Source organism: Strix uralensis, chromosome 8, assembly GCF_047716275.1.
Source record: "Strix uralensis isolate ZFMK-TIS-50842 chromosome 8, bStrUra1, whole genome shotgun sequence".
Lineage (NCBI taxonomy): Eukaryota > Metazoa > Chordata > Aves > Strigiformes > Strigidae > Strix > Strix uralensis.
The window spans coordinates 28319072-28331419 of record NC_133979.1 but is presented as its reverse complement, the minus strand read 5'-3'; the positions used below and the strand labels follow the sequence as shown (position 1 = coordinate 28331419).

At 59.1% G+C, this 12348-nt stretch overlaps 2 protein-coding genes across 2 annotated transcripts; one reads left to right on the top strand and one right to left on the bottom strand.

Moving 5' to 3' along the window:
• Positions 1-1312: 1312 nt before the first annotated feature.
• LOC141946672 (protein FAM78B) lies at positions 1313-7880 on the bottom strand. The gene is made up of 2 exons (XM_074876853.1): positions 7569-7880; positions 1313-6030 (listed from the first exon to the last, which is right to left on the bottom strand). Exons 1-2 carry the CDS (start codon positions 7829-7831, stop codon positions 5508-5510), a joined length of 786 nt encoding a protein of 261 aa, XP_074732954.1. The 5' UTR covers positions 7832-7880; the 3' UTR covers positions 1313-5507.
• A 349-nt stretch (positions 7881-8229) lies between these two features.
• On the top strand, positions 8230-11536 carry PLPP6 (phospholipid phosphatase 6). The gene is made up of 2 exons (XM_074876854.1): positions 8230-8801; positions 10716-11536. Exons 1-2 carry the CDS (start codon positions 8390-8392, stop codon positions 11084-11086), a joined length of 783 nt encoding a protein of 260 aa, XP_074732955.1. The 5' UTR covers positions 8230-8389; the 3' UTR covers positions 11087-11536.
• The last annotated feature ends 812 nt before the right edge of the window (positions 11537-12348 follow it).

Below are 12348 nucleotides of genomic sequence, written 5' to 3'. Positions count from 1 at the left end.
GGCAGAGCCTGGGTGGTGGGAAGGAGGAGACGTCTGCTCAGGGAACATGCCTCGGCCTGGCCTGCCGTTAGCTGCTGGGTGGGGGGTCCTACCCTGCTTCCCAGGGCATGATACAAGTCACGTGAACTCCTCCCAGCTCTCCTGCACCTACACCTCGGGGATCTGTCAAGAGAAGACCAATGTTTTAATATAACACTAGCAAAGAAACCTCACCAAATAGCTCACAGGCTGTCTGCCAGCATCTCTTGGTGCCCAGCGCAATCAACAACACTCAAAATGAGCAGCTGTTAAAGAAATTGACTGGCACAGAGAACAAACATACCCCACAGCAAGCCAGGACTAGTAGGGTTGATGCTCATGGTAAGCAGCACACTGGATGCAATGAGCATCCCGCGGACCCTAATCCTGGGGCAGCACCCACACCCACCTGGGATGGGACCCGTCAGTCCTCGGACAACATCTAGAGCTGCTGGTGTCTCCCAGCACCCATCACTGCCCTCCTCCACCCCAGCGTGCAGGCCAAGACATCCCACTGAGGACATCCTTCCCTAAACAGCTGTGTTTGAGAGACCTCTCTCTCATTATCAAAAAAAGAGTATATATATTAATATTTAATTGCCTCCAGGAACTATACAGTGAATATTTCTATTTTTCCCCAAATGACTTCAATGAACCTTCCTTATGAAATTCTGCATTATCTCCGTGTATTACTTTTACTATAAGAACAACCACCCTGGTCTCCGGGTTGACTCTTGTTTCCCCTCTTTCACTCTGTGAGAAGTGGGAGGGAGATCTGCAATTTCAAAGGGGAAACATCCCTTTTCTGTGTAGTTTTTTCAGCCTTATCAAGCTTGGCAGCTTCCCTAGTTCCCCACGGTTGGGCTGCACAAGCTCCTGGGTTTCTTGGCGGTCCCTCGGCACACAGCCCTGGCCTTGAGCTGGTTTCCCAAGGGAAAAAGGGCTGCCTGTCAGAGCTTTTCAAGCAACTGCCCAATTTTTTGGAAGCTTGAGGACATGGCCTCATGGCAAGCTTTGTGCAAACAGGCTGCTCTGAGCATCCCCAGGGAGAGGGCACTGCAGAGCAAGCACAACCTCACTGGGACACCAGAGAAGCTACCTGCAAGTCGGGACAAGGGGCAACGAGTCCCATCCCCAGACCCAGGGGCTTAAAGCTGGCAGAGGCAGCCACTGGTCCCACCGCCAAGCCAGGCAGGGGCTGACGGCTGAAAGCCCACGAATTCCTGCCTGGTCCCCCACACCACCATGGCCCCAGAGGTGCAAGACAACCCAACGAACTCAAACAAACACAGGGTTTGGTTCCAGTACAGCTCGAGTGGTTTTCTTTTAATCCCAGAGAAGTGAAATGCAACATTTGTTCGAGTTGGTAATAACATCCAGAGACAGAAGTCCAAGCCCCCTACTCAGTAAAGTCATTTGTGTTTAAGGCACTCTGCAAAACCAGCTTTCCTCTTCTCCTTCCGATTTTCCCCACGCGGCAGCAGAATACCTGGTTTGGTCTTTTCTCCATAGCGACACCCACACGTCCTGGCTCTTCTCACCATCTCCGGGAATTGGCAACAGCAAATCCAGCGGGAGCCGAACGGAGAAACGCCAGGAGGCCGGATCAATAAATACGGACGGGCACGGGAGGGAGCACAGCGCCTGGGGAGGGGGTACACGGGCTTCGAGCTTCTGCAGGAAGGGAACAGGCACCAGGTGTCCTCCCTGCAGGCACCGATGTGATTCCCCTTCCTTTCTCCCTGCCCCGGCTCCGAAAGGGGATGGGAGCACAGGGGTCCACAAGCATCCCTCCCCAGCGGCGCTCCCAAACACGCAGCAGCACCCCAAAACGCAGGGGGCTGGGCAGGGGGGGACCCAGCTGCCCCCACCACACAGCAGAAATGACCCCCCTGACTTCCAGCCATCAATAAATAGCAATAAATAACTTAAACTTAAATAAATAAATAAATAAATAGATAGATAAATAAATAAGTGACCCGAGGACAGGGACAGAGGGGAAGGGGCACCCCGAGGCTCAGGGCAAGGGAAGCATGTGGGTAGGCATTTCCATGACCTGCCCCTCCCTGAGATAACAGGGTGCTGGTATGAAAGGGGGGCACAGGGAAGGCATCCCGCGGGGCAGTTGGGACAACTGAGCCCGGGGGTCCAGGTGCTGGTCCCAGCCGTGGGCTCTGCAGCTGGGGCTCCTGCTCAGGGTCCCCATCCGTACGGCTGCGGGCCACAGGGATGTGAGCCAAACCCGGATTTGCAGGGGGGAGCTCTCACCCGCTGCCTCTCCTTCCCTCCCCTTAGCTTGAGCATCACGAGCCTTGCAGTCAGCGCGACTGAGCTCAGGCAGATGCTCACCCAGCACCTCCACCCAAGCATGAGCACGCACCTTTTGTGAACATGCCAAATGCCTGCAAATTTTTGCAAACATTGTTTGCAAATCTTTTTTGCCAACAATTTTTGCAAACTTTTTTTTTTTTCTTTTTTTAACGGGGAAATGCCCACGAAGACAACCCACGCATCAAACCGAGTTAAGCGCATCAAATCCAGCCGTCAGAGAACAAGCGGGCATGGAAGCCCAGCAGAAGCCTGGAGGGGTGAACACAGGCACGGCCCCGGGGCTCAGCCAGAGCCTGCCTGCAGGCTGGGGCAGCCCTGGGAGCGCAGGCACACGGCTACGGCCAGGCTCTGAGCCCAACATCGGCACCAGGCAGCACCAAGCACCTCCCTGGGGACGTTGCAGACACACATGGACAGAAATGGTGGCCGCTGCTGTCTCAGCGCGCGGCAGATGATGTGCCAAGGCTCTGGCCGACCAGCACCTCCCAAAAGATGGCAATGAATTCAACAGCACCCCTATGCCAGCATCCCTGCTCTCCCAGCCAGCTGGCACCGTGGCGGTGCTGCAGCAGCTCCCTGGGCTGACAGCCGGCACACAGACCCCGAGCACAGCCCCGGCCCTTCCCCACGGGTTTTGGGGAGTTGGCTCACACAGCCTCTCTGGACGCAGCACCCTCTCCCAGCAGGAAGCCCATCTCGGGGCTACCCGTTTGTTGGGGAGCCCCTCCCTCTGGCTTTTTAGCTCTGATGCTGCCAGAGACATTTCTATCCCACTGGGTCAAAAGTATACATCCACCTTATTTCAAACCAAAAGGTACTTACGCCTCCTCCTCCCCCAAACGTTAAGAAAAATTGTATTTAAAGTTTCTAATCCCTCTCCACACACGCTTTTTGATAAATGAAACATCGGTGATGGCAAAAGCTGCCATCAATCCCCTACCAGGACAAAACCACGGGCAGAGTCTCAGAAGAGCGGGACACCTTCCCACGCCGACAAGCTCCCAGTAGAAGTTTTTCTTTAGAAAACACAGCAAACCCAAGCTCAGAGTCCCCTCTTCCTCCAAACCTTTCCCACCGCAAGGCTGTAGCCCCGGTGAAACCCAGAAGTAGGCACCGAAAGCAGCAGGTTCCCAGCCCACTGCGAGGCCAAGCAGGAGGAGCAGGACCGCCAGCCCCAGCATGGGGAAGTGTGCATCGAAGCATCAAAATGCAACGCTCCCAAAGGGAAAAATAAATAAACAATCGAATCAGCAGCAAACACTACTGAGAATAATAAGTAGCATGGGGATTTCACAGGGATTTTTGGTCTAAGATGCCCGGGGAGCCCCTTTGCCGGCAGGGACCAGGGTATGCATCCCACCCCGGAAAAGCACAAGCTGTGGCTGAAGCTTTGCAGGAGCTAAGCCGCGCTCTGTGGAGCGATGCCGTGGGGATGTGCCAGCACGCCATGGGGAGCAAAGCAGCGCCGGGCTGGGCGTCCCGACAGCCAGGCTGAGGGCAGCGCTGTTAACACTGCAGAAAAGGCTTTGCATGGAAGTGCCAAACACAGCGACCCTCCCCAGGCTCTTCTGGCGATGGGACAGGAGATGGGACCCTCCCAGTAGGAATTACCCGCATCCTCAAGGCAGCACAAACCTCCCGTGGTGCAAAGGCAGGGGTGTGAGCCAGAGGAGCCGCAGCGCTTGTGCCGCGGCAGCAGACAGAGCAGAGAAAGTGGCAAAAGCCGTAACTGTCGGCTCAGGAGCAACAGGGCGCCCAGGGCATCGGCAGTGCAGCCGTGGCTTATGCCTCTGCTGCATCTCGGGGGCGAGATATTGGGAACTGCAGGTCATGGCCCACAGCACGGCACCCACCCGCGGACCAGACAATGCCAGCTATCCAGGCAGCAAGGGGCGAGGAGAAAGGCAAATAAAACCCCCTGTTACCCACTAAGCACCTGCCGCAGCAGGAGGCAGCGCCCAGGCAGCATGCTCACCTCCTCCCTCCCAGGCAAACCCAGGCCTGGCCCACGCAGCCTCCGCTCACATCCCTGCCTCCGACCCACGGAGAGGAGACCCCCATCCCTGCAGAGCCTGGGGAGTTACCACAAGGCGTGCTGTCCCCTCCACCAGCATCCCTGCCAGTAGCCACCCTGCTCCGTGGGTGGCTGAGGAGGAGGAGGGTCTCCATGTGAGCTGGCATTTGTGTGGAAAATGAGCAAGCATCCAACTTCTTGCAAGGAACTTGGGTCTGTGGTGGAAGCGTGCGAGTCCCGGGGTACCTCCAAGCTGGTTTGGGTACCCCACACACAGTCAGCGAGCACCTGGCCTGGGTGAACGGGCACCGCTCCCGATTTCTCACTCGGCTGAGAATTGGTTTTGCTTCCGTAAGAGAAGGGTCAGTGGGATTGGGGGGGAGGGGGGGGGAGGTTGAGGAACTGCAAAGATTTAGTGCACCTTAAAACGAAAGGACATCTAACCTGCCCTTAGATCTCACTCCGAGACAGAAAAGAGCTATGGCATCTCCTACACTCACAACTACTCCAAACACACCCAGACGCATGCAAAACGTGTCCCGCTTCCCCTCGGCTGCGGAAAACCCCTCCCGGGCAGCAGTGCTGGCCAGCGCCAGGCTCCGGCTCAGCACCCTGGCACTGCCAGCTCCCGCTCTGCTCCCGGGCCCTCCTGCCCAGTCCCAGCGGGCAAGGCGAGGGGTCGATTATCGATCCGAAATGCATAGGTATAGACACCGCGAGGACACCCGCACCCCGGCAGGGAGGGTCACCGCAGGAGCCCTCCGCGTCCGGCAGGCACGGTCTCCGGTTCTACCTCCAGTTGGGTGGAAAGCAGCATTCGCCACAGGCACAGTTAGAACACACTCACGCTCCTTGCATTGCCCTGCAAGGAAGGACGAGTCGTTTAGGTCAGACAGCCTCTTTGCCAGCCATAAGCCCCTAGAAGTACTGAATTCCGCTTCCTGGGAAATCCTCCAGCTCAGCGACCCCTCTTCTGCACCCCTGTGCCGGCCAGGCTCCCTTTCTGACTATAAGGAGGAGCCATGTTTCCAACCACAGCTACAAAGGCAGGAGAACCCAAGAGGTCTGCTTTGGCTCAGAAACCCCATTCGTTTGCAGCAGGCTGACAGCACCCAGGTCCTCACACGCGCGCACCGGCGCTGCTCTACTTGGGAGGTATCACGACTATAGGCTGGCCTCGCTTGGGTCTCCACATGAGGACTTGGGCATCGTTGGCGTTGGGTTTCACTAGTGCGTTTGGTGGGATGGGCTCCATCCTGCTGAGGATTCGGGGCTGCTCCTGCTGAGTCCTTCCCACCAGCCGTGCCCGCTGCCCCAGCAGCTGCATGGGATCAACCTCAATGTCCACTCGCATCCTCCACTTTATAGTCTGCAAGATGATCTTTTCCTTGGTGGTGGTGTTCATGGCCACCAGCCACGTGGTAAAGCTCTGGTCCCTTTTAATCCTGGTCAGCAGCGGCACGTTGCTGTTGCTCACAGGGACAGCCCACGTTACGCTGGGGTAGAAATTGTCATTCATGCTCACCGAGAACCTGGAGATCTTGTTAGTGGGCCCAACCAGGGTCACAGTTTCTGTGGTGTTTCCATACCAGGGGTAGCTCACGCCATCTGAATCGCTGATGGCTTTTACCCTTCCTTCTCGCAGGTCGGGCAGCTCCCAGCTTGACCTAGTGAAGAGGAAGAGAAAGGCCAGGTTAGCAGGGAAATGGCAGAGACAGCGCCCAGCGAGGGACGGGGAGTCAAGCAACACGGGGATCCTCTCCCCGCCTGCAGCAAGCTCTCAAGGACCTCCTTCAAGACCAAATTTGGCTTCAGTTCCTTTGCTGAGTCCCTCACAGCCAGATGAAGCCTTTGTTCTGCCAGTACACCACTATTTTAATTAACCTGCAATCAAACCAGCTGGGCCAAAACTTGTTGCGGAGCCTCTCTGGGGTCACTCTCCTTAGTCAGCTTCTGTGCTGGAGAACAGCCTTCCCCATCCGCAGCTGCAGCACCACGACCACAGCACTGGCCAAGCCCGTCAGCAGCCCCCTCCTGTGATAAAAGTCTGTGATTTTTATGCCTCTAAATATATGCGTCTGCACAGAGGCACATACGATAATTAAATACCACAATTATGCCTGCCGCCGGTGCGATGAAATCCCTGCAATATGGCTGGGGGGGAAATTCCAGCCCAAATCTTGGCTGCCAACCACGTTAGCAACACCGCACGGCTACAGCAAGGGAGACGATCGCCACGTGGCAATTATGAACGGGGAGAAACCTCCCACCGAGTCCAAGCTCTGGCTTCAAATACATCTGGGCTCTGAAGCTGCCTGGGAGTGGCAGGGGACATGCGCCCGCCATCCCCCCAACTGACAACCTCCGCTCACTCTAACGTCACTGATTGCTCCAGCGGCACGTGCAAACGAATCTGCCACAATGCAAGGACGCAGGCAGGCAGCACGAGGACCCGCTGCTCCCCCCGTGCCCGTGCACATTGCTGTGCCTGCTGCCCCGTGCTTACAACCCCGGGCACCAGCACCGGGATCCCACCGGCAAGCTGTGGAACGGACCCCTCTGGCCATCTCCAGCCCCCTCTTGCATCACCACTTTCAAAAGGCAGAAGACACAGCGGCAGAAACAACACCTTTGCCCCTCGGTGTCCCCCCGAGTCACCCGCACGCTCGGCCTTGGAAAAAAGTTGGTTTCCAGCAGCCACTTCAGCCGAGCGCCGCAAAGCTTTTAACACAAGCCAAGGGGGCAACTCCCCCAGCACCACTGCACTGCCGACCTGGCCCCGGAAAAAAACACTGCTTGGCGGGGGCCGGCGGCCACGAAGCCCTCGGACCAGCGAGCTGCAGGCCACGCGGCTGGCGCAGGAGCCGGCCGGAGGACGAGAGGAGCGGGGGCTGCCCGGGCCGGGGCTCTCTGGGGGCAGGGAGGGTGCCGGGAGCGGGCGCTGGGGTGACGGTGGCGGCTGAAGGTGCAGACACGGGGTGGGGGTGCAGTACCCGGTGCCCAGGGGGGCAGCGCAGCGCCCAGGGGGCGGCCAGCCGGGGGGGCTGCCGCTGCCTGCCGGGGTGCCCGTGCCGCTGCCAGCCCGGTGCCCGCCGCTGGGCCTCCCCGTCCCCGCTCCCACCCCAGTGCAGCCGGGGCGCCGTGCCCGGCGCCGTCCCCCCCGCCCCGCGCCGGTGCGGGTGCCGGCGGCGGTGCCGGTGCTCACACGCCGAGGTCGCTGTAGGTGTTGTAGAACTCCATGTGGTTGCAGGCCTGGATCCAGCCCACCACCCAGGTGTGCCGCCGGGCGATGGGCGGCATGAGGACGCGGGCCGAGGCGCGGAAGTAGGGCGTGCGGTACCGCAGCACCACCGGCGAGCTCTCCTCGATGGCGGTGGCCGCCGGCTCGATGGTGGCCGACACGTCCGACACCACGATCTGCTCCCGACGCACCCGCGCCTTGCAGGCCACGCTCTGCAGGCACCCCATCGCCGCCGCCGCCGCCGCCGCCGCGCCGTCGTCACCCGCCGCCGCCGAGCCGCGGGGCCGGCGGGGCGGCCCGTCCCCCCGCCGCCGCTCGCCCGCCGCGCATCGCCGCCCGCGCACCGGCGCCCGCACCGGCGCCGGCAGGGCGAAAGGCGCCGCCGCCGCGCCTCTTGCGGCCCTCGCCGGCTGCCGTACGCCGGCCGGGGCGGGCACGTGCGCGGGGAGCGGGGGGGAGAGGCGGGGCGCCGCCCGCGGATTCCCCGCCCCGGGGCGCGGCGGGAGGAGGGACGGGCCTCCCCGCCGCCAGGGGGCGCCGCAGCCCCGCCCCGGGGCGGCACGGAGGAAGGGGGCGGCGGAAGAGGAAGCGGGGCCGTCTGGTGCCGGGGGGAGCCCTTGGGGGGTCCCGGGGACGCGGCGGTGCGGCGGGCAGGCCCGGGGCGCGCAGGCAGCGGGACCCGGAGCAGGCCCGGGCAGGGGGCGGCGGCGCGCTCCTGGGCGGCTCGCCCGGGCCGCGGTGCCAGAGCAGGCCTGGCGGCCGGTGCGCGGCCCCCGCCTCTCGCCATGCCGAGCCCCCGCAGCAGCCGGGAGCGACGCACCGGCGGCGGCAGCAGCAGCAGCCGCCTGGAGTTCCTGTCCCTGGTGAGCCAGCGCAGCCCCGGCGCCCCGGACAGCCCGTCGCACCGCAGGGAGTCGGGCAGCGCCGCGGCGGCCCCGCTGCCCGAGGAGGACTGCATGAAGCTGAACCCCTCCTTCCTGGGCATCGCCCTCAGGTCCCTGCTCGCCATCGACCTCTGGGCCTCCAAGCGCCTGGGCGTCTGCGCTGGAGAGGACTCGGCCTGGGGCAGCGCCCGTCCCCTCATGAAGGTCGTCGAGGTTTCGGGGCACGGCATCCCCTGGCTGCTCGGCACCTTCTACGGGCTCTGCCAGAGCGACAGCTCAGCGGCCAGGGAGGTGCTGCTCAACCTGCTCTTCGGTGAGGCTGGGGGCTCAGCAGAGGGCTCTGCAGGTGGGGGCTGGCCAGAGCCGAGGGGGAAGGATGGGACTCGAAGGACAGGGCAGAGCTGAGTAAACCTCAGCCTCCTCCAGCCCCGAGGGAGCCAGCTGATTTCGAGTAGCTGGTGCAGGTTCATTTGGGGTGCCTGTACCCCAGAGTGAGTAACCCTGCAGCTGGAGGGGCATGGTGGCATGGGTACGGCTCATCCATCGCAGCTCCAACCACACACTCTGAAACTCTTGACAGCCAAACTGCTCCTGCGGTTGCACAAAACTTTCAGGGAGCTGAAGTGACTTAGTTCTTCAGCTTATTAGAACAGCGCATTTCAGGCACAGCTGCCTAGTGTTGAGACACCAGCCCGTTCCCTGAAAAGCTGCATTGGCACACAGACATCTGCCCCTCGGGCTTCCTGCAGGCAGTACCTGCGTGGATTGACATGTATCAGCCAGTGAGGAAACCTGCTTTGAGGGATACATTTTAATATCGGGTGGTGCCACATTCCACCCCCAGCATCCTGTCCTATTAGGTATACCTGGATTCTTCATTTTTGCTCATTTAGAAACTGTAGTAGCTCCAGAACAACAGACCTTGTCAGGTTCCTAGTTCTTACTCTTTTATGAAGTTACAAATAATTGCTCTCTCACACTTATCATTTGAATTTAAATTTGTTTGGTGGGAAACACACGGGTTTGTGCATCTTTTTCATCTAGCACACATGGTTAAATTACAGTCCCAGAGCAGAGCTGTGGGAAGGGACCTGGAGGCCACCAACCTAACCTCTGCTCCAAGGCGGTCTGTCCCAGCACCAGGGCCTTGTCCAGCCCTCAGTGCTCTGGAGCAGAGCTCCCCCACCTCTCTGGGGCTCTGTCCCAGGGGTGCAACACCCACATGGGTGAAGAGTGTTCCCTAATGTCCAGGCTGAATCTCTCAAACCGTATGGAAAAATAGAAAATGCAATTGAACTAGGTTTACATGTGGGAAAAAAAAAATATTTCTTCTTAAATGATTAACCAAAGGGAATGAACTAAAGCGACCAAAAGATTTGATGACCAGAAACAAGCCTTAGGACAAGCAGAAGTTGGTCTCTCACAAGACTGCCTTGGAAGAAGTAGCCCTGGCCGTGAGTGCTGTGCTAGCTAACCGGGATGGAAGAAGCACCCTCTGCCCTACGTGAGAAGCTGCTCTTGCCAAATACAGGCTGAACACTTCTCACAGGTGCTTCACCTCTGACTTCCACCACAACAGCCTTCAGCTCTCTGAGGGCAAGCCACCGTTATTGACTTCATACTTTATTCAGCTCTTGAAAACCAAAGTGTGGTTGACTTTCTGGTGTTAATCCCCCCAGCAGCAGGGAAAAGCAAGACCTCACACTGAGCTGGGGCTGAGTGGTGGAAGTGGGTTGATCATTCACCAGGGTCAGTTTGACCCTCAGCCAGGAGGGTAGGCAGAGCCATGCTGAGTCAGCACAGGCTGTCAGCAAGGGAATTGCAGGGAATATTAACCCCTCTGTTGCCTTCAGGTTAAGGGACAGTTTGAGCCCCGAGTCATGGGGACATCAGGCTTTACAGAGAAAGAACAACCCAACACACCCAACGAGCTGGGCTGTTGTTGGCTGTGTCAGGGAGAGGGTCTGTGGTCACACAAGGGCTGTGTGCAGCAAGAGCAGAGGTTAAAGACGTGCTCATGGTGGAGAAGGCCAAGTGCTGGATGAGTGCCATGCTCTCCCCACCTGGCTGTTGTAGCCATGGGAAATACTGCCTTCTCTTAGCAGGTTTTGGTAGCCAAGTGCTTTCTTCTTAGCTAATGGCTTTGCTTTGATTCTTGCCTTCATGGAGGGAAAGAAAAAAAACCTGAAACACCAAACCTTGCTCACTCACTGTTACTGTCTCCTAGCCTTGCTGCTGGATCTCGTGCTGGTGGCAGTGGTGAAAGGGCTCGTCAAGCGGCGGCGGCCCACCCACAACAAGATGGACATGTTCGTCACCATCTCAGTGGACAAGTACTCCTTTCCGTCAGGCCACGCCACCAGAGCCGCCCTGGTCTGCCGCTTCGTTCTGCGCCACCTGGTCCTCGCTGTCCCGCTGCGGGTCCTCGTGGTGCTCTGGGCTCTCATCGTCAGCGTTTCAAGGGTCATGCTGGGCAGGCACAACATGACGGACGTGCTCTTTGGTTTGCTGCTGGGCTACGCGCTGTACAGCGTGGTGGAGTACTGCTGGCTGTCCCCGCTCAGCGCGCCTGCCCTCTTTGCGCTCTGGAGCCATTGATGGCTGGGTCCCTCCCAAAGGAGGAGGCGTGCACCCGGTTTTCTAAGCACGCACAGGGAGGGGATACTGGGACTCGAACTCACACCCTAGACCCCACCTAGCCAGCCAGAATTTCAACACTAGCGGTGCTGCAGGCTCCTGGGCCCGCACTTAGACATTTGGTGCTGTCTTGCCCTCCTGATGGGCTGTCAGGCAGGGCATGCACTGGCCAAGCAGCCACACTGACTGTTCTCCCACAAAAAAAAACGGTCCCTGCAGAGCCCAGAGAGGGCTCAGCACATTCATCCGGCAGCTCGCTGCTGATACTGTGAATCTGCATGCTCGTGCTGGGCACCTGCTGCGTTAGCCCATGGTGTATGTGGTAGCTTTGCAGAAATTCCTCTGCAGTCACCCATGTATCTGTATGCTGTAAATACACTGATCGCGTTTCTGTTGTGAGCATGCCCTGCACATCCTGCTCCATAATGTCTGCCTGGAGGGGACTCACGGGGGTCTGTCCTCAAGTTTATAGAGAGCTCTGCCTTCCTAAGCAACACATCTCTTCCTTACTGATTTAAGTACCACACTGAGGCCAGGTCTTAAGCAATGAGGACGCAGGCACCTGGCCCCTGTGCCGTGGGGAAAGGATGGTGCAGTCAAGGGTTTCATCTGTCCATGCCACCTCCCAGACAGCGGGTAACAGGGGAAGCAGCTCCCAGGAGCAGCCCGCTCCTGAAGCCCTTGAGCAGAGCTTCACAGCTGCTTTTTCCCTTTACAGGATTTTCAGTCTCCCAGGGGTACAGGGTGCTCACAGCAATTCCCTTTTGTCAGGGTGTTAGCAGTGCTGCTGGCAGCATCCTGCAGAGTGAGCCCCTTCCCCACAGCCCAGCAGCCAGCGATACACCCTCACCCAGGCTGCCGAGCAGACCCGGGAGCTGAGCCTTACCTACACCTCCTGCAGCAAGAGGCCCTGGCTCTGCCAACCCCCACCACAGCTCCCTGACTCTCTTACCCTGGCACCACTGGTCCTGGCAGCCTGCTTTTCATAGAGGACTGGTTGTCCTTGGCAGGAGGGGAACCACGAGGAGTGTCTGTAATGAGCCAGAGCTGAGACTGAGCCAGAAAAGCACAGAATCAACAAGGACCACAGGCAGGAATTGAAGGCTCTGGACTGAGAAATAGTGCTCCTGATGTGGGTGGGGGTGACCGCAGCCAGGTGAGGCTCGTCATGGCCTTTAAGGTCTATTAGTGCACTCAGGCCCTGGAAAGTGCAGATTAAGTCG